Genomic DNA, 21,032 nt, shown 5'->3' on the forward strand with positions numbered 1-21,032 from the left:
AAGGGAAGTGAAGCCTGTGAATGAAGGGGCTGGTGACCCAGTTCAGCTTCCTCTGTAAAGGACTGTGGCTTGGTGACCCTTGACCCACACCAATGAAAAACATACAGAAACCATCTTCACCACTGTGGTTCCAAACTGACCTGCATCAGAGACTCACACTGACCTAGAAGTAGTTCATGCAGTCCCTAAATCAAAATGAAGAGCTAAGGCTTCCAATAATTAGGACTGGCTTAATAAATATCAATGCCCTAACCACTAAGTAGCCACTTGAAGAAGTTACTCACATGTACTAAGAGGACAAAAACAAAACACCGTGAGATAATTTCATTCTGTAGCCTAGGCTGACCTTGATATCAAGATTCCAGAACTCTGAAGGCTGAGGAGAAGGGTCTTAAGTTCAAAACCAGTCTCCTGAAGTAAAACAAGAATCCCCTCGGGGGCTGGAGAGATGGCTCAGTGGTTAAGAGCACAGACTGTTCTTCCAGAGGACATAAGTTCAATTCCCAGCAACCACATGGGTGGCTCACAACTATCTGTAATGGGATCCAATGCCCTCTTCTGGCACGTCTGAAGACAGGGATAATGTACTCACATACATAAAATACATAGATCTTTAAAAAAAAAAAAAAAAAGAATCCCCTATTGTCTTTACAACATTTCTGAGCCAGGCATGGTGGTAGACACTGAAAAGCCTAGAGCTGGGAAGACCAGAAATTTAAGGTCCTCCTTGGCTATAAATCAAGCTCAAGGCCAGTCTGAGCATTAAGACCTTCTCAGAACAAAAAAGGCAGCTGCTGGAACAGCAGAAAAGCTGGAGCAGCTGGAGAAGCAGCACTAGCAGCCCACTGCCTCTCTGGTTAACACTGAAGGAAGACAACAGAAGGTCCCCTGACCATTCTGTTCCCCTGGAACAGTCTCTGTTCTTCACATCTTGCTGGGTCTCAGAGAGCACGTGCTTCATCACTCAGCGTCTTGAGTGTAGCTACAGCTGGCAGTAGATGTTAAAATGTTAAAGGAATCTTCCATGCTTCCCAACACCCTAGCAGCACCCCACCCCACAGAATAAAAGTCTCACAATCAATCCATCATCTTGCCCACAGGCTTTGTGGGATCTGTCTTCCCATGTGCCTCTAAGCCTACCTCCTACCACAATCCCTTGTTCCCTTCCAGCTATGCAACAGGTTGTCTATGAGTCAGGGCCTAAGGTGTTTCCCAATGGCAGCCTTCTGTGGCTCTCCAGCACCAGGACTCCCATAACCTGTACTATTCTAACTCAGAGCATGTTTAGTGCAGAAGTGAGCACACAGCCCAGTATCCTCCTGTGGTGAAAAAGGCAGCTAACCACTGCCCTGCTCTGGATCGTGCTATTGTAAGTGCAGCCAGTCATTGTCTATAGAAGGCAAGTCCAGCCTGGTGATGCATGCCCCATACTGCTCTGCAAGCTAGTTCAAAATTAATCATTCATGGTGCCAATATTAACAAAGGCCTGAAACACAAAGGTTCTGCAATTCCATCCTTAGTCAAGGGAAATGGGGAAATAACAGGAAGTATTTCAGACTCCAAATGTCATTCACCTGGATGTACATAAGGCATTGCCACAATACTGTAAATGCCCCTGCCATATATATATAGGACTCTGACCTGAGCTGAAAACCCAGGGCAACTGTCCTCTGGTCTGTCCTAGATCTATTCTGGGGCTCTAGAAGTAAGAGTCAGGTCTGTCTTCTCTATAGTACTGAGGAGTTCAACCCTTCCCCCAAACCTGCACATTTGGAAACCTAGTGAATGAGTCAGGGTGGCATCTGTGGTGGCTGTACTAGGAGTCCCCATTCCATGGCAACACCACCCACTTCTCCTTCCATCTGCCGAGATGGAGGTTGGCAGGGCATTAGACCCATGGTTTTATTCCCAAGAATGTCTGTGTTCCCTGCTGTCCATATTCCCAGTACACAGATACAGAAGAACAGCCCATGATCAGAACTTGCTGGGAATTAAGCTTGCTACCACCAACAAGGCTATTGGCAGCTGCCCACAGCCACTGCCAACAACAGCATCCCCTCTCTAGAGCAGTCACCCCCCTATGCCATGAGACACAGCCCAGTTTCTTTGGAAAAATAAAAATAGGAATCAACCAACCCCTGGACTCCCTGCTAGGCAGACTCTCCAAGCACAGGCCTGCCATCCAGGTCATTAGGAAGTGGAGACGGGAAGATTAGAAACTTGGAGTACAAAGCAAGCAACTTAGTGAGACTGTCTCCAAGGAAGAAGTAAAGGGGAGCCTGGAGAAGAGTGAACAAAAGCATGAAAATGACGGAGTAAAGCCAATGACCTTGGATGTTAAAGACTGATTTTAAAATAGGTGGAGGCTGTAGGTCAGCATAAAGCACTTGCTGAGTACTCACAGACTCTCCATACTTCAGACTCTTCATTGGCGAAAATATGGGAAAATTCTGCAAAAATATGATCATTCTAATACTCTAATTTTGAAGAGGGTACAGGGCAAAGGCCCCCAGCTCAATGATTCTTTCCCCTGCCCAGGGAAGAACAGTGGCTAGCAACAGCTGCAAAAGCCATGGGCAACCTGACACCACTGAATGCCTACAGCACTCCAGTATCCAAGGGGAACAGGATCTGTGGTACAAATATGTGCACAGTATTCTTCCTCAGTATTCTTCCTGATAGCCAAGGCCAGTCTTCACAGGACAGTCTGTGACCTTTCCTGTGGATTTTTTCCCATATTAAAATACATATTTAAAGGCCTTTTTTCTCCTTATTTCACACACACACATAAACGCACACACACACGGGGGAGGGGGAGGGGGGAGAGAGAGACAGAGAGAGAGAGAGAGAGAGAGAGAGAGAGAGAGAGAGAGAGAGAGAGAGAGAGAGAGAGAGAGAGGGAGAACTGAAATTCCAATGTGGACTTTAATTTTACTCTTCATGGAATCTAACCAAATGAAGGGATCCAAAATAGTCTGAATTGAATGTTCCTGGCAAATCACGTTTTGGTTTGCTTTGCTTTGCAATTTTGGGATAGAAGCCCAAGGCTATTAATATTTCTCATAGTTATTACTCTGCTATTGTAAATAGGATTCCTGATGGCTGAGTCCTTGGGTTCTGCCCCATGAGAATGACCTCAGGAGGAGGCCTTCCTTGGCTCCTAGCCTGGAACCCTGAGTAGAGCAGATGGGCCACAAGGGATGCAGCCCTGGCTCTGTGGGGGATTGATTGCATGCACCTCTGCTCATCAAGAGTCAGGGGAACTAGAAAACACAGGACTCAGTGTAGCCAAAGAACTACATGGAAAACAGCCACCAATGGAGATCAGCATCTGTTTGGCTGACTTGGCCACTCCACTGCAGGCCCCTTTTGCTTGGGCTCCTAGTGAACATGGAGAAAGCACTTACTCAGACATGTTTGCCATGGGAACAAGAGATGGGTCCTTGGAGGCAGCCCTGAAAAGTCATTGGCTGCATTGACAGTGCTTCCCTGGAGGTTGTCTCCACATGACAGCCACACAGGAGTGAATTCATAAATGGGCAAAGAATTTCAGCTCTCTGCTGACTGAACGTACACCACTGCTTTCACAGGACTATTAATACACTCAGCTTCCACCACGCTCGTCCAGGACATCACTTTCTGCTATCAGTATCAAAAGGAAAATGTCACTGCACACATAACATCTGAAACATCGAGAAGGGAGATGGGGTTTCTGTTTCTTTCACAGAGGAAGAAGCTAGTATGTGACGTGAGTGCTTCAAATGACAAGCAGCCAGTAGCTGAAAACACATGGATGTGTGTGTGTACATGTGTAGAGGCTGTATGTGTGTGGATGTGGAGAGGCTGTTGCTCAGAGCTACCTGTAGCATGCTGCAGGTCAGAATGCGTTCCTTTCTCATGCTGTGGCACTGCTTTCATTAACACTCACCTGGGTTAACGGAAAAGCAAACTCCATACCTACTTTGATAAAACTTAAGAGAAACAAGAACACATGTGGGGATGCCACTGTCTGGAATCCCCATCAATCCCCTCTTGGGTCTCTGTGCTCCATCCTCTCTGTTACCCATGCAGTCTAGCTCACAAACTCTACCCAGAAAGAAAACCACGTGGGGCCTGTGGCACTCAGGCCAACAACTACAAAAGACTCATCTCCTTTCTTCTATTTGATGGACTGTGCACAGTGCTTCCAGATATTCATCACCATGCCTCATCTGCCTGGTTCTGAATGAGCTTGGGATGCAGCAGAGGCAAACCCTGGGCCCCCTTTGGAGGACATGGCCCAGAAGTCCCGGTTGTAAAGACCCATGACTATCAAGGGGAGATGGCAAAGGACAACCAAGGCCAGGTACATTAGACCAGGGTGCTATTTTGAGATGGCCAGGGAAGGCTCTCTGGTAAGATCAGCATCATATGAGCTGAAGATAGGAGCTTTGAAGAAACTTGTGTCATAACAGCAGAAAAGCCTGTAGCTCAGGCCCTAGGCTTGATGCAGAAAATAGCAGTGTGAGAAAACAGAAGCTGTGGTCAGACAGCAGCAGGCAGAGCCTGAGGACTTGCAGGTAGGAAGGGGGCCTTTGGAAGTTTTGACTAGGAATGTTCTAGAAGACTTTAAGCAAAGAACTCACATGAGCTTACTAAGATTATGAAAGGATTCTTCCAGAAGCTATGCTGATGACAAAGTAAAGGAAAACCACACAGGTAAAGCAGGGAACCCAGGTAGCCTTCTATAAATTCAAAGGCTAGAAATGCTGGCAGCCTAGGTTAGCTCCATAGACAGTGCTGACAAAAGCTGAAATCTCCTTGTGGGTTGAGAGAAAAATTAAAAGTCCTGTTTCAGGAATGGTATCTTTAAATAACATAGCAGGAAGAAACCTCGCATTGACACGTGAAACAGAGATGGAGTCACAGTAGGGAGCCACTTCAGGAGCCAGGCCAGCATGGGACATGAGAATTAGAGCCAGGACTGATGCCCAAGGCCTATAGTCATAGCATTTGGGAAGATGAGGCAGGATCAGGAGTTCAAGGCTAGCCTGAGCTACAAAGTGAGGTTCCAGGAAAGAGAAAAGAAGAAAAGGAGGGGGAAAGGATAGAAAAGGGGGGAGAAGAACAAGAGAAAGAAGGGGAAAGAGATGCTTTCAGCTATGATGTGTGGCTATTGAGATGGGTCTGTTACTTAACACCTGGCTCTCAGTAGCTTACTTAAGGATTATAAACACATCTGTCATGCACAGATATAATGATCCCAGCCAGGTTATGGCTGCTTTGAGTGGTGATGTGTTGGCCAAGGACAAGAAGTTCTTCCCTGGGAAGGCACAGTAATTCAGCTTTCTGCCTGTCAGGCTTCTCTGGATGAGAAGCCACAGCACACAGCAGAGAGAGCATAGTTAACAAAGAGAAACTTTACCCTGGTGCCACATACAATTTATTACTTTCTCTCATGCCAAACACAGCATTCATTTTGATGTTTTGACAGAATTTCTCTAAAGAAAATTGTCATTGTATGTGGCCTGACATCCTTTTAACTCATTTTTGGCTTTGAGAGCATAAGATTCCTCTTTGTAAATACATTCGAATGACTTGTCATTTCTTTCAGTCTCTTCAGGCTTTAATATTCCAAATCAACTCTTGTAGTCCCATCTTGTTGCTTTCTGCAGTTGTCAGTGTCACCATCTGTCCCCAGCCTTGTGCATCAAATTCTACCAGTTTAAAACTACTGTGTCATTAACTTCACAAAATCTCCCACCTCCAGCCCCATGAGTGAGTTCATTTCACAGGTGAATTATATTCCATTGCAATATAGAAGCCATATATCAACGAAACACAGTGCAACAGGAAGTAGATGCATTAAAGAAAAGTGTGATTGGTCAGTTAACAAAGAATCTGTCACTACTGTGACGACTGCTACTTCTCTTCACAACCACCACATGATACTAGACAGACACTAGGCAGATGAGATAGAAATGTCAAGACTTTATTTCTAATGTCACACTCTACTACACACGAATCATGTTATGGCAGAGAGAGCATGGAAGATTTGGATTGATGCTGCACATGGACACACATCTAGAGCAGCCTGTCCTGTAACCTCAGGTTCAGGCAGGACTTCCTTTCAGAACTACTGGAAAAGACTTGCAGGCATGCCCTAGCTGGCTGCATTAACAAGTCTAGCTGCAGAACAGAGACTAAGTCAATCTTAGGAAAAGAACCCAGAAAGAGGTGTCTGCACATGTGGATTGGAAGAGAACACATCTAGGAGCATGAAAGGGAAGATAAAAAACATTGACACCTGGGCAAAAATGAAGCACAATAGTAGCATGTTCTACAGCCAAGGCCAATTCCCAGTTCATTATGCTTTCAGGGTGAAATTACTATTCAAGTATGTGTAGATTGTCCACAAGCAAAACTGGGCCAACATTTAAAGTTCCCACTCACCTGTCTCATCCAGACTTTAGTTGTCTGACCGTAAATTATAAATATCTGTATTTCCTCTTATATTGGAATGTGAGTAATTGTTTTGCTGAGGGAAAGGGGGACCACACATCAGTCATCTCCATATTTTCTTTTATCTTCCTTCTCCTTGGTTGCCTTATCCCTCCTGGCAAACGGCAGATGCTCACCAGTTTGAGTAAGTTCAATCTATGCCTTCATTCCAACATTATCTCTGATAGTCACAGAGGAATGGGCAAGGGAGTTATACCAGAAAAGCTCTGAGATATAATTATTCTTTAAATTTAAGCTAAGAGGAGAAAATAGTCCTGACATCTTGACAAATTCTATGAAATGGAGTTCAATGGAGACCTCAAAGCACAGTCCATCCTTTATCCAACTCTGATTTCACATTTGAACTGAACACAGAGCTCCATAGCACTCAAGAATGATATAGAAAGAAGGTCGTAAAATCCGACATTCCAAATTATTTCACATGCTGTGAAAGAAGGGAGCTGAGCTCCTCAGAGCTCCTCCTGTTACCAGAAATCAAATCTGTCTAGGCTGATTCCCCACCAGTCATCTATAACAGAACATAGGGTTTGGACTCGGGGTGGGGTGTGGGATACACATTCATGCTTTCTTTCTTCAAGCCCAGGGAAAGCCTAACTAATTGGTCACTGTGTCAACTGCAAAGGTGTGGTCATGTCATCCATAGTGGTCACCAATGTCCTTCTTTCATAAGGACTATACAATAAATATTCCTTTAGTGTCCAAACCCAAAACAAGCACATTAAAGAAAAACAGTTCTCCCATATCCTATCTGTCACCAAGTTCAACTAAATTCAAGGTCCAACAAGAGATTCCAATGAGAACACAGCCCATCTGTCTCCTTTCACATAGCCTTTGCTCAGCCTTTTACTTTTATATATATATTTAATTATTTATTTTAATATTTGAGATTATAAAATAATTACATTGTGTTGCCTTCTGCTTCCTCCATCCAAAACCCTCCCAAATATCTGCCTTTTCTTTCTTCGAAATTTATTGCTACTTTTTCTTTAGTTGTTAGGGAGGGTGTGTGTGTCTGTGTGTGTGCTATCTACACACAATTATATGTGATGACAATTAAAGAAAATAAGCCATAAATGGGAATATATTATATAATACATAATCATAAATACTGGAATATTTTATTCCTAAATACTGCAAGCATCCTGGGATCTACCTGTAGGCTGCTTCAAAGCATACTCTCCATACAGGATTTGTGAAACATAGCATTCTTGGGTAGATACCTGTTTTTTGATCAGAGCCTTACCTGCATATAAGTCTGTTTCTCACCAGAGCTGTGAAGATCTCTTGAAATAACTGATGCTGTGGATGTTTGCTAAAATTCCTTTCATTCTTATAGTTTATACTAAGATGAAAAAGAAAACAGAAAATCAATTTATAATAAACATTATTTCGACTAACAAAATTACTGATAGAAAGAAAGACCATCTATATTGAGACAAAACATTGAGAGTCTGAAGGTCAACATATTAGTAAGGCAAAAAACAACTGTTAAATAGAGACTCAAACTCAACAATAGAGTTGATAAATAAAGATTCCCATCAAGAGCTGAAGGGAGAACTGACGCCACAAAGTCATCCTCTGAACTTCAAATGTGCACTATTGCACAGGAGATTTTACACACACACACACAAAAACACACACATGTACACACATACTCGCACACATACATATAAAATGTAAAAGAAATGGCTAATTTTAAGATCAAGAGCAAATAAGCTTAACATGAGCATCACCTCAAAGGTAAGTTCTATGACACATAAACATCTGCCTTTGTGAATGTTCTATAGCATTCAACTCCTACATCTCTATGCACACATGGAAGGGCTGCAATGGGTTCTTATATAAGATCACTGGTAAACTGAATATATAACAAGCCATTTTTAGTTTTTTCAAGTTAAAACTATAAACCCATGAAATGTCATATGTCTTTTTGGAACTGTTTTAAGTTCATAAAATGCCAGAGAAACAAGCTAAACCAAACAAGTAAATAATCATTCTAGAATATTGATGCTGATATTTCATGCCTTTCATTGTTTATACAGTGCTTACTGGCAAATGACCTGAACTCATTGTGACACAGAGCTAACTCCCATAAAGGGAATGGCCCACAAGAATGTGTGCGTCTACACAGCAACAGAGAGAAACACACACTAACACTGTTTAGTAAAGCCAAGATGCCGGCCATACAATTGAGAAACTTGTATGTTTAAACTACTAATTTTTTAGAAAAATATATTACATTTGAGAGAGAGAGAGAGAGAGAGAGAGAGTGTGTGTGTGTGACAGAAGTCAGTTCTATCTTTCCACAATGTGAGTCCCAGGTATTGAACTCAGACTGTAAAGGTTGATGACAAGGTCCTTAGCCATACTGCCAACCTAATAAACATCTTATTTAGCTACCACATCTCAGAGCAACAGATCCTTTTATGCCTTTTCACCACCAGAAAGATGGAGACACAGAAAAAGTTACGACCAAGCTTGGGTTTGACCTACTCAGGTCAACATCTTGGGTCCTCTTCCTCAGTGGACAAGTGTTAGCCTTCATGTCAGCAAGATGTCCTGAACTCTAAAGATAGAATGCCTGCCTGTTTAGCCTATTTTTTGGCCCCCTATCCTGGGGAAAATTTTACATGTTAACTAAATTACTAAACTAAGAATATGCAGACTTCAAATTTTCACTTGTGTGATAAATTTAAATAAGTAAACTTGAATAGGCTACCGACAGCAAAGGAGATTTCTTACCTAAAATTTTCAAGTTCAACTGCTTCTGTGGACTCATGCCATTGACCACGAGCTCTATGTCCCCCTGTCCTGATGGTTGGCTCAGACTTTGTCATGTTATTTTGGGCACTGTCAAAGTTAATGGCTGGAAGCTACAGAAATGGAAACAGAGAGTTCATGACCATTATGGTTCATTCAATACGTGATAAAACAAGTCATAGAATGGAAGAGGTAGAGTCGGGGGAGGGGGCTAAAGGAATCAGGGTTTTCCAATCATTAAAATGACAGCATTGTAAACGTGAGTGTTTTCCTAGCATTTACCCCTAGCTTGGGCTCTCTTCATCACAAATGGTATCACCTGTCACAGCTCACTGTGACGTATATTCAATCTAGCTCACATTGATAGGAGCAGGAAGGAACCTGTATATTTTTTGGCCATGTTCCATGGGCACCTGTGCTAGGCATAAGGTTTGGGGTGAGCCTAGACAGCAGAGATTTTTAAGTTTCTCATGTGCTCCAGATACACAGATGGAGAGTTTCTCAATCCAGTAGCACACACTGCCCAGAACATAGTATCACTTTGCCTATATTCAGCAATGTACATGTTGTTCACCAAGGGCTCAGTCACAGCAACAGGCAAAACCCATTACTATCACTCAGTTTGAACAATGATACTTAAGACACTGATTTTGCAGATTGCACTTTCTAATTCGTTGAAGAATTGAGTTGGAATTTTGATGGGGATTGCAGGGGCCTAGCAAACACAGGAGTGGATGCTCACAGTCAGCTATTGGATGTATCACAGGGCTCCCAATGGAGAAGCTAGAGAAAGTACCCAAGGAGCTAAAGGGATCTGCAACCCTATAGTTGGAACAACATGATGAACTAACCAGTACCCCGGAGCTCTTGTCTCTAGCTGCATATGTATCGAAAGATGGCCTAGTCGGCCATCACTGGAAAGAGAGGCCCATTGGACTTGCAAACTTTATATGCCCCAATATAGGGGAATGCCAGGGCCAAAAGAATGGGAATGGGAGGGTAGGGAAGTGGGGGGCGGTATGGGGGACTTTTGGGATAGCATTGGAAATGTAATTGAGGAAAATATGTAATAAAAAAAAAACAGTGAAAAAAAAATAAATTTAAGGACAAATTAAAAAAAAAATAAAATACATATATAAGCTCCAAAAAAAAAAAAAAAGACACTGATTTTAAAACATCTGCATTTACTATAATAAAATAAGTGTGTTTAGAACACCTAGAGTATATTTATACTTCTGTTACTAAAATCAATCTGGTGGCTCCTTAAGTTGTCAAGATTCACATACCAATAGTTGCCATGGCTGAGAGAACCCTAAGATTCGTTGTGTTTGTACCACTTGAAATTGGGTATAACATGGGAAAGTTATACCCAAAGTATGAATGAAATACATCTTACAATCAATTATTAATCATGAAGTAAGCAAAGCACTATAAAGGAACTATTTTTGAGTAAATTATTTTATTGTGCAGAAATTGATATCAGATCATGTTTTCCTTATATGAAGGTGATTTTCCTTATTTCCTGTAAGGCTTATTTCCTGTAATTCAGAAATGAATTATGATGGTATCATTGCTCTTCAAGATGGGTCCTTATCTTCAAGCCACAGTAGAATTTTCAAAATAGTGACAGTAAACATTCCATTCTATAAAACTACCTTTGTATATCAGTTTGCTCACCCAATCTACACCCCTCATGAACAAGGGGCCAAAAGAACATAAGCAGACAATGTGTAGGGATGAGACAGCATCCATACAAGTTTCTGCGGGTCAATCCATCTTTAGCTGGCACTGTGATCTTGGAGCATATATTTAATCTCTGTGTACACTGGTTTCCATGTTATTACAATAGAAACAATAATAACACGGTGTAACTCTGGGTTATGAGAATCCCAACTTACTGTTTATACAGCACCCAGTATGTGCAGGAACAATTTAAAAATACTCTTATGAGCCTTGTAATCACTACCATAAATTTTCTAGGCAATAAAGCTTGTCATTACAAATTAGGTGATCTCCAAATGTGAGCTTATGACTCAAAAAGATATTAGACATGAAATCACAGCAACATGTTCAGTTTTCTGTTAGACAAGAACTGTCATAACACAAACACACACAAATAGGAAGTAGGTTTTCTAGGCCTAAGGAATTTCAAATCCCATTGCCATTGACAAGATTCATAAGATATGAGTCTGTAAGAAAGAAAATAGTTAAGCACAGAGGAAATATGTCTAAGCCACTCAAAAGAAAGGGACGGTCAGAAAGTAACACAGCCTCAGCCACCCTCATCATGGGCAGGCAGATAGCCAGTGCTAAGAATCAACTCAGAGAGACACAGTGGCAGGCTGTATTTGGTAGCAGTATTTGCAAAGGCCAGGTACTTGATAATAAAACCATGATGCCACCAGCTCCCACAGATGAAAAAGTGTGGGGCATTGGGCTATACACAGACATTCTGGTCTCCAGTCGAGTTGAGGTGTGGATCCCCGGGACCCAGTGGTGATAATTCACCTACATGGGACAGTAGGTATTCCCTCATGTCTCCTGGAACCCTGGCTCCTGTCAAAGTTCCCACCCCCACAATCCCCACAGGAGAAGCTGTCGCTTTTAGTCACATACACAATGTCCCAAGCTTCTGACCTTCATGCTAGACTCCTCCCAGTTACCTAGCAACACTAAGATAACAGCCCACCATAAGAGGGGCTGCTTGGCCCCACCTCACTCTCTTACACCCCTTACTCTCCTTTCGCTGTCCTCATTCTTTCCTCATCCTCTCCTCTTGCTCTCTTACTCTCTCTCTCCTCGCTCTCTCTCTCTAACCTCTTACCCTAGCCTTTCTTCTCTCTCTCTCTCTTTTCCCCCCTTCTCTCCTCTTGGCCATGGCCGGTCTCTCACTCTTTTACCTTCTCTCTTTCCCCATGCCTTTCTACAATAAAGCTCTAAAACCATAGACTGTCTCTGTTCATCAAGGCCCACTGCGCTTGGACGATGGAATGGGCTTTCCTCTGATGAGCCGTTTCTAATCTCCCATCAGAAGGCCTTCCTGTGCTCCAGCCATAGACCGGATTTAGGACTCTCGCCTGTGTGGGAACCTCTCTCCCTCTGCCCTCTCTCCCATATCCCTGGGGCTGAGGGTGTTGCCCCGGGGCCCCTGGTATCAGGGGCTGCCCCTTGTCCACCTCCCGCCCAGTGGGGTCAGTGGCTTAGAGGCCCACCCGGGGCTGAGTGGAAAGCGTCCAGCAGCCCTCCCATGTCCACCTGCCCAGAGCATAGGAGGAACTCTCGCCGGATGTGGGCTCTTTCCCTCCCCTTCTTCCCCCACATCCCATTTAGTTCCCAACAGAAAAGCAAGCTTAGTCCAGAACTCCCAGCAGTTTTCCTACTCTTGCCACCCTCTCGTCCAACGCCTCAGCTCTGCTGTGTCAGAGGAGCCCATAGCTCTTGATTCCAGAGTGGACCCTGCTCACTGCACTTACTACAGTCAAGTGTACTGTCTAGCCTGCACACCACCCATCTCCCTGAACTCAGCCACTCCAAAGGTAGAGTCACATCTATCTGTTCTCATGTTCCTTGTACATCTCACAAAACATAACATATGGCAGCTATTCAAGTGAAAAGCTGTCAAATGCTCAGTTTGTCCCCAGTCAACTTTTTCCTCCAGTAAACCACCTGGGATGAGTTCACCCAGTCCACACACCTGTTGAAGTCATAGCATAGTAGATGTGTCGAGAAGTCATGGACATGCAATGATCAAGGGGTTTTTAGTGCAGGACAGAAGGAACTTGAACATGGGCTTAGGAAACATTATAAAAAGTTGGAGCGCATGGCTTGTTATGACAGAAAATAAAAGGAGAGACAGTAGCCATGGACCAAGGTTTTCTAGGCAGCAGGAATCCCACAGAAAAACAGCTCTGCTGTGACAGTTCTGCAATACTGTCAGGGCTGTGAGCAGAGGCAAAGGCCACAGCACAACTCAACAATGGCACCCTGGTTCCATGGAGAATCAGTGGAAAGACATTCACTTCCCAGGAACTCTCCCCAAACACACAGAGTACATTAATTTTTTCCTATAACATCTAATAACTGGTCATCACACCCCTTTTATAAACAACAAATATATATATATATGTATATATATATATATATATATATATATATATATATATATATATATCACATCAACAGAATTCTGGTAAGTCGACCTGAGTCATGAATGTCCCTCCTCCAATGGACCATTGTAAATATGTGAAGTAAATGTGGGCCTGTTTGTGTGTGTCATTGGGGGGTTCTTGGGTAGCTCTCCCAGCCATTGTTTTTCATTTTATGTCTGGCTCTGGTTTTAATTTATAATAAACTCCATACATTGTATATCATTATAGGCTCCTTATGTTCTTCCTGGAACAAGTGAGGCACAAGGGAATTCCTGAGTTGTCTGTCTGCCTGTCTAACTCTCATGTACATATCTACATTGTTTCAGAAAAGAAGATCAGAGTTCAGAGTAACTTTTGTTATCAGGATAACAGATGTAGGAACTTCCACAGCAGAATTAGGCTTAAAATTTGAGAAGTTTAGGAGTCAACCTCAGTCACTGCATGTTCCCTTATAGCTCTCTGCTTTCCAAACAATTCAAGCATTTTAAATATACATCATTTATGTATGAAGATTTAGCAAAATTATATAACTTGTCAAAGCAAATGATTGAGAACTCCAAGTTGGCTAAAAAGGAGGAAAACATTAAATTAACTTTAGTCAACGCAGTCAGGTAGTAACAAGGGAGTGGTATAATGGAGGGGAAGTGATCTAGTCCATATGAACTTCAACACAGAAAACTTTAAAGCCCCAAGCCAAATCCAGAAACACTGTAGGCATTTCTTTACCTGACCAGACCAGGTTGTTCATGTTCATGGTGACCCATGGTCACAGATCAACTTAGGAAAAACTAGTCCCAAACATGTGGAATACATAAGTGGTGAATCAAAAGATAAGTCAAAGTTGCTGGCAGTGAAAGGATCTTATCAGGAAGTGAGACCACAAGCGTCACCAAGGCAAGAGACAAAGCTGCTACCACGGCTGCAGGGCAAGGCAGCCATGTATGGGCCTGAAAACATGACAGCCCTCACAGGAATAAATTGCAGGAGAAAAAGCAAAAACAAGTAGCTTGGGGTGTTGTGGTTACACTGGAGGATGTGTGGAGCGGAGAATGGGATCTAAGACAGAAGAGGTGCGGTACTTTCTGAAATAAGCGGGGAAGAGGAGACCTCGGGGATCTCACAGTATGGAAGACACAGAGAAAAGCCATTTTAAGGACACTTTGACTTTTTCAAGAATTTTTAACTGTAAGTTAATTTTCAAGCTCATTGAGAAGCATCTCCATGACTAGGGCACACAGTGCAAAGTTACAAAATTGTATTCCGTGAGCAGACTCTTATCTTGGGATGCTCATTTCTGCATACTGCAGCTTTTCCATCTGTGAAAGTAGATGCTGCAAATATTAAGAAGGCAAAAGTTCAGCCAAGGCACCAGCATGTAAGAAGCACTCCACAAACATGAACTGCCCTGACTGCTCTTCATATGCCACCAAACCTTGAGGAAGCCATGCTCTAAAATAAAGAGATAATGCTGTGGTTCTCTGCTGAGTTAGTGTGACATAAGGAAAAAAAAAAAAATCATCTCCCCACTGCCAACCTCAGGAACTCTTAAACAACTTTAAAAGTATAATAGTGGAGACTACAGAGACAGGAGACCAGGATTTAAACTCATCCCTGCTACTGAGCCGTCAGCAGTGCTGCATGAAAGTCTGCTGTTCTTCTGAGGGCTGCTAAGTTGTTTCCCAAACCCCAGACCTCTACTCTCATGCCTTTCCAAACTCTTCTACAAGCAAAACTAAAGTCGGGTTTAGAGATAAATCTAGTGTTCTATTCTTCTCCTGACTAATAAAAGCATTAAAAAAAAATGCCACCACATAAATAGCCAAAACCTCACCCCCTCTTTGGTGGGGTGCAATTTGAGAAGGATTATAGGGTGAATTCTAGGAAGGAGAAGGATGGGAAAGGGAGTACAGAGAGAAGGAAGATGTGGTAAAGTGTGCTTCAGAGAATGAATTTCCCTGAAGCTCTGAAAGGTAACCATTGGCATTTAATGACAGAACTGACTGTTTACAGACGAAAGAATTCAAGTCCTGATGGTTAGAACACATGGAGACAGTAGAGAAACAAAAAGGCTGGATGCCAACCAAGTCCTGGCCCAGCCTGACCCAGGTGAGAGCAGCAGCCAGAGGACACAAGGACAACTCAGGATGAACAAAGAGAGTACACAAGGAGGTGAAATGGACCCGACAGAAACCTGTGATGTTTATTCACACACCACATCCTTTGAAAACACTACCTGCTGTTTGCTTGACTGAACGTTCAACAGGCACCGAAGTCTTTTAAGATCTGAATAGTCCCTAGAATAAAGAACAGCACAAAGTCACATTACTACTGATGGTACAGCCACTTGGAAGCCTGTCTCTGTAGATCAGGGCATGCCTGTCAAATATTTCTTTCCAAACTCTAGAAAGGGCTCAGTGTTTGGGTAAACACTGCAGTGCAGGTGACAATTTCTCACAAAAGCGTTAAACCTACCTAATGCCACTGCCCCCACGGATGACCACAGACATTTGTTTACCTGGCGGTGGTCCCTTGCTGCTGATCAGCGGTTTTCTCTGTGCTCTTCGCCTTTGTATCTTGATTGGGCATTGTAAAACATCAACACCTCAGAATTAACATTGCACTCCTTGTGAAGAAAACAGAAACAACTTTCAGTTAGGTTATGTAATCCAAAGTATTCTCATTGAAAAATAGACAAAATTCATCCATGATGTCTATTCAAACATATAAAATTAATTACTGCAATTATTAGATTGAGTGGCACTGGTTATTTACTTTCAAACGTCTTCCTTGGATATATTTGGGGCATTTCTTCAGCCTTTATCTTCTGACATGGGCATAACTTAAGTATTCTGGCCAAGTTTTCACAGATGTTAGTCTATATTTATAAAATATGTCTATTAACAAATACTTGAAGCTCAATTGGCAGTAATTTTATGCAACTTCAGTTGCCTTCCTCCATAACTATTCTTAATTGCACATCATGGGCTCACCAAGATTCCTATCACATTATGGGTTGTGGCCCCACAAGTCTCAGAGAAAGGGAAACCCACTCACAAGTAAGCAATCAGTGTCAAGATGTTGCCATACTTCCAAAACTTATTCTCTCTCTCTCTCTCTCTCTCTCTCTCTCTCCTTCATTCTTTCTTTCTTTCTTTCTTTCTTTCTTTCTTTCTTTCTTTCTTTCCTTCTTCCTTCCTTTCTTTTAAAGATAAGATCTCACTAGGCATCCTTGACTGTCCGTATACCAGGCTGACTTGACCACAGTGATTTTGCTGCCTCTCCCTTTCCAGCACTGGGATTACAGGTGTAGGTGACCATGTTCAGGTGTAGGTGACCATGTTCAGCTCCCGGAATTACTTTTTCTCTTTTTAAAGATCCTTCTTATTTTCTTTAGTGGATTTATTTTACTTGTGTATATTTCTGTACCTTCCTTAATTTGTATGTACTACATGTGTTCAAATCCCTGGGGAGGTAGAAGCTAAAAGGCTTCAATTTATCCCCAAATTGAAGTTACAAGCAGTATGAGTCCACTGATATGGATGTTAAGAATTGGACCAGGGTCCTTTGAAAGATCAGCAAGTGCTCTGAAGTGCCGGGCCATAGTTCCAGCTCCCTTCTAGAATTCTTAAAGTGTAAACGCCGATATCTGAACAATACACGTTGACAGCACTCATATGGTCAGTCTACTCTTGTGCAGTCCATAAATTAAGCCGACTATGTGGCAGGGAGGTAGCCTGCCTGGAAACACAGCTCAATGGACATCTCAATACTCGGAATAAAATGCTTTAATATTGCCATAATTATTTTTCCTAGTGTTATTTTTAATCCTACTTCTTCCTACTCAAAAGCTTTGAGTTCTTTAATACACATAGTTATCTGACTTGTTTGATTTTTTTTCTCTTAATTGACTTTGATTCTCATTTTCATAAGAGAAAAAAATGCTGAAGATATTCCAAGGGTTTCTGCTTCTGTTACAAAGTACCTGACATAAACAACTTCCATGACGAAAGATTACAGCTCACAGTTACCAGGGTTTCAGTCCATCATGAAGCCAAATATCATGGCAGTAAAGCTTGTAAGAAGCTACTCACAACTTGATGGACAGGAGTCAGAGAGAAAAAGAAGTAGGGATCAAGAATCAGATATAGCCTCTCTTCCTAGGCCCTACCTCCTAAGGTGGAGACCAACTCGTATTCTTTCTGTGCCCCCCTAAGGCTCATAGCCATCTCTGACTGCAAAAGTAACTTAAGCCTTCTCCAAGTATCTCCAGATCCGATCAGCTCCTTGAAAAGTACATAGCCAAAGTCTCTTCTGAAATCCAAAGCCAATGAGCACCAGTGAGCCTCTATAAATCACAAAGAAAGAGGGTCAGTTCTGACACACAGTGGTGCATAATAAACATCCTTGTTCCAAAACAGAATCCTACAAGATGAGCAAAGGCTGAAAGTTAGCAAAGCAAACGCGAAGTTTTGCAGTTCCATGTCTAGTACACAGAGTACATGAGCTCCAAGCAGCCTACAGGCCTTGCTATTTCTGGCCCACATAAACTCTTCTGGGGTTGACTGCATTCACTGCTTGTCATGTTTCTCAATGCACATTTCATGTTTCTGCCATTTCTGACATCCTTGGATCTCCACTGCAATGTAGGCTTCCATGTCTCAGGGGCTGACTGCGTGGACTCTAGTCTTGCCTTCTATTCCCTGGACTCCCTGGCTTCCCTTTGCAGCCTAGATGACCTTTTAACTCTCACATTGTGTGTATCTGAAAACAAAACAAAACAAAACAAAAATAAAAACAAAAAAAAACCCAGCACCTCATAAATGATACCAAAGTCTGCCTCCAGCTTGACCAATAGCTACCCCCCACTGAACCTCTGTCACATTGACCTCTGAGTAACTTGGCTATTGAAAATGGTAAAATGTATCCTGTGGTAACCCTAGACATGCCCACAGATGTTCTATTCTCTTTAGCTTTGCATTTGCTAGCTTGTATGTGGGGTCTTCACATCATCATGCCTTTGGCCTCAGTGCAAAGTAACTGACATTATTTTTATGCTGTATTCTCTTTGGGAGGTATGCCTTCCTGAACTCCAAATTTCCCCAATAATTTTATGTATTTCCTAGTTTTTTTTTTAAGTTTTTTTCTAATCAGCGTTAGTTGCCACAGTTGAGAACTGTGTTGTTCTCACAGTACACTTGTCTGTTTCTGTTACTACCTGTGCCACACCTAATATTGGAGTAATTGCGATTCCTCCACCAAATGAGTCGATAATGTTTTTATTTTATTTTTAATTTTGTATGTGTATGTGCAGATTTCTATGAAGGTTCCATAGAAGGCCACAGCATCAGCTCTCTCTGGAACTGGAATTAAAGGTGGATATGAGCTACTAGCCATGGGTGCTGGACACCAAACTCAGGTTCTCTACAATATCATTAAATGTTCTTTACAGCTTAGCTGTCTCCATAGCCCAAACCATCACCTGTTAACTCATTCTTCCCAAAAACTCATTCTTCCCAAAAGGTATAAGGACACAAACAAAATGTAGACAATAGTCTTTAGCCCAGTTTCCAATAGAACGAATGTTTCTATTGGAGCCTCATGACCACAGACTTTACTATCACCATTTATTGTCACCATTTTGGGATTCTTCCAAAATATTTTATGGCTTCTCTAGTCCAAGACTATGAACGCTTCCAAATTCCCCCACAAATTAATTCCCACCAATCAAAGGGTTTAAAAAACAAACACATGATAAGGTTTAGACAACCTGTCTCAGTTAGGGATTTATTGCTGTAAAGAGTCACCATGACCACTTACAGAGGAAAACATTTAATTGGGGTTATCTTACACTGTCAGAGGTTCAGTCCATTGTCATCATGACGAGAAGCATGGCACCATGCAGGCAGACATGGAGCAGGAAAATGAGCTGAGGGTTCTACATCTTGATTCATAAGCAGCAAAAAGGAAACTGTCCTACTAGAATTAGCTTGAGAGTATGAGACCTCAAAAGCCGCCTCCACAGTGACACACTTCCTCTGGCAAGGCCACACCTACTTCAACAAAGCCACATCTCCTAATAACACAAGCCTTTGGACCTATGGGTGCCATTTTTATTGAAACCACCACAAAGCCTTTATCTCTGTCCCACTTTTCTGTGTTTTCTGTGACTTTCCACTGCTGTGACAAATACCTCACACAATGCAAAGGAGGAACGGACTATTGTGGCTCATGGTTTCAGAGCTTTCCACCCATCGTGCTGGGGTGAATTCCTTCTGTCTCTCTGTGAAGCAGAACATCACACATGTAGGCTGCTTATCTCACAGATAGGGACCCAAGAGACTGGTAAGAAATGACGACCAACCCTAACCTAGAGATCCATGCCCTTTGTGACCTACTTTTTCCATCTAAAACCCATTTTTCCCAACATCCTATAACTGTGGCCCAAGTGTTTGCCTGAGTGAAAAGTGTCATATCAAACAACACCCTTCACAAGAGTCACAAATGATATAAAATATAGTTAGTGACTCTAACTAAGGAAGTGAAAGATCTGTATGATAAGAACTTCAGGTCTCTGAAGAAAGAAATCTAAGAAGATCTCAGAAGATGGAAAGATCTCCCATGCTCATGGATTGGCAGGATTAATATAGTCAAAATGGCTATGTTGCCAAAAGCAATCTACAGAGTCAATGCAATCTCCATCAAAATTCCAACTCAGTTCTTCACAGAGTTAGAAAGGGCAATTTGCAAATTCAACTGGAATAACAAAAAACCTAGGATAGCAAAAACTCTTCTCAATAATAAAAGAACCTCTGGTGGAATCACCATGCCTTACCTCAAGCTGTACTACAAGCTATTGTGATTAAAACTGCATGGTACTGGTACAGTGACAGACAGGTAGACCAATGGAATAGAACTGAAGACCCAGAAATGAACTCACACACCTATGGTCACTTGATCTTTGACAAAGGAGCTAAAACCATGTAGTGGAAAAAAGACAACATTTTCAATAAATGGTGCTGGCACAACTGGCAGTTATCAAGTAGAAGAATGCGAATTGATTCATTCTTATCTCCTTGTACAAAGCTCAAGTCTAAGTGGATCAAGGAACTCCACATAAAACCAGAGACACTGAAACTTATAGATGAGAAAGTGGGAAAGACCCTCAATAATATGGGCACAGGGGAAATTTTCCTGAACAGAACTGCAATGGCTTGTGCTGTAAGATGAAGAATCAACAAATGGGACCTCATAAAATTGCAAAGCTTCTGTAAGGCAAAAGACACCGTCAATAAGACAAAAAGGCCACCAACAGATTGGGAAAGGATCTTTACCAATCCTAAATCAGATAGGGGACTAATATCCAATATATATAAAGAACTCAAGAAGGTGGACTCCAGAAAATCATATAATCGCATTAAAAAATGGGGCTCAGAGCTAAACAAAGAATTCTCACCTGAGGAATACCGAACAGCTGAGAAGCACCTGAAAAAACGTTCAGCATCCTTAATCACCAGGGAAATGCAAATCAAAACAACCCTGAGATTCCACCTCACACCAGTCAGAATGGTTAAGATAAAAACTTCAGGTGACAGCAGATGCTGGCAAGGATGTGGAGAAAGAGGA

General features: G+C 42.2%; 1 protein-coding gene across 1 annotated transcript in view; it reads right to left on the reverse strand.

The window, feature by feature from the left end:
• The window catches only part of Nek10 (NIMA related kinase 10), a 233,251-nt gene that overhangs the window by 203,691 nt on the left and 8,528 nt on the right, over positions 1–21,032 (reverse strand). Inside the window, exons 2-5 of the mRNA XM_085828353.1 lie at positions 15,925–16,032; positions 15,643–15,703; positions 9,244–9,374; positions 7,745–7,843 (exon numbers count right to left, since the gene is read on the reverse strand). Coding sequence (XP_085684479.1) covers positions 7,745–7,843; positions 9,244–9,374; positions 15,643–15,703; positions 15,925–15,995 — 362 coding nt within the window. The 5' untranslated portion in view covers positions 15,996–16,032. The remainder of the gene's footprint in view (positions 1–7,744; positions 7,844–9,243; positions 9,375–15,642; positions 15,704–15,924; positions 16,033–21,032) is intronic.

Source organism: Mus caroli, unplaced genomic scaffold (genome assembly GCF_978045245.1).
Source record: "Mus caroli unplaced genomic scaffold, Mus_caroli_1 scaffold_12, whole genome shotgun sequence".
NCBI classification, from domain to species: domain Eukaryota; kingdom Metazoa; phylum Chordata; class Mammalia; order Rodentia; family Muridae; genus Mus; species Mus caroli.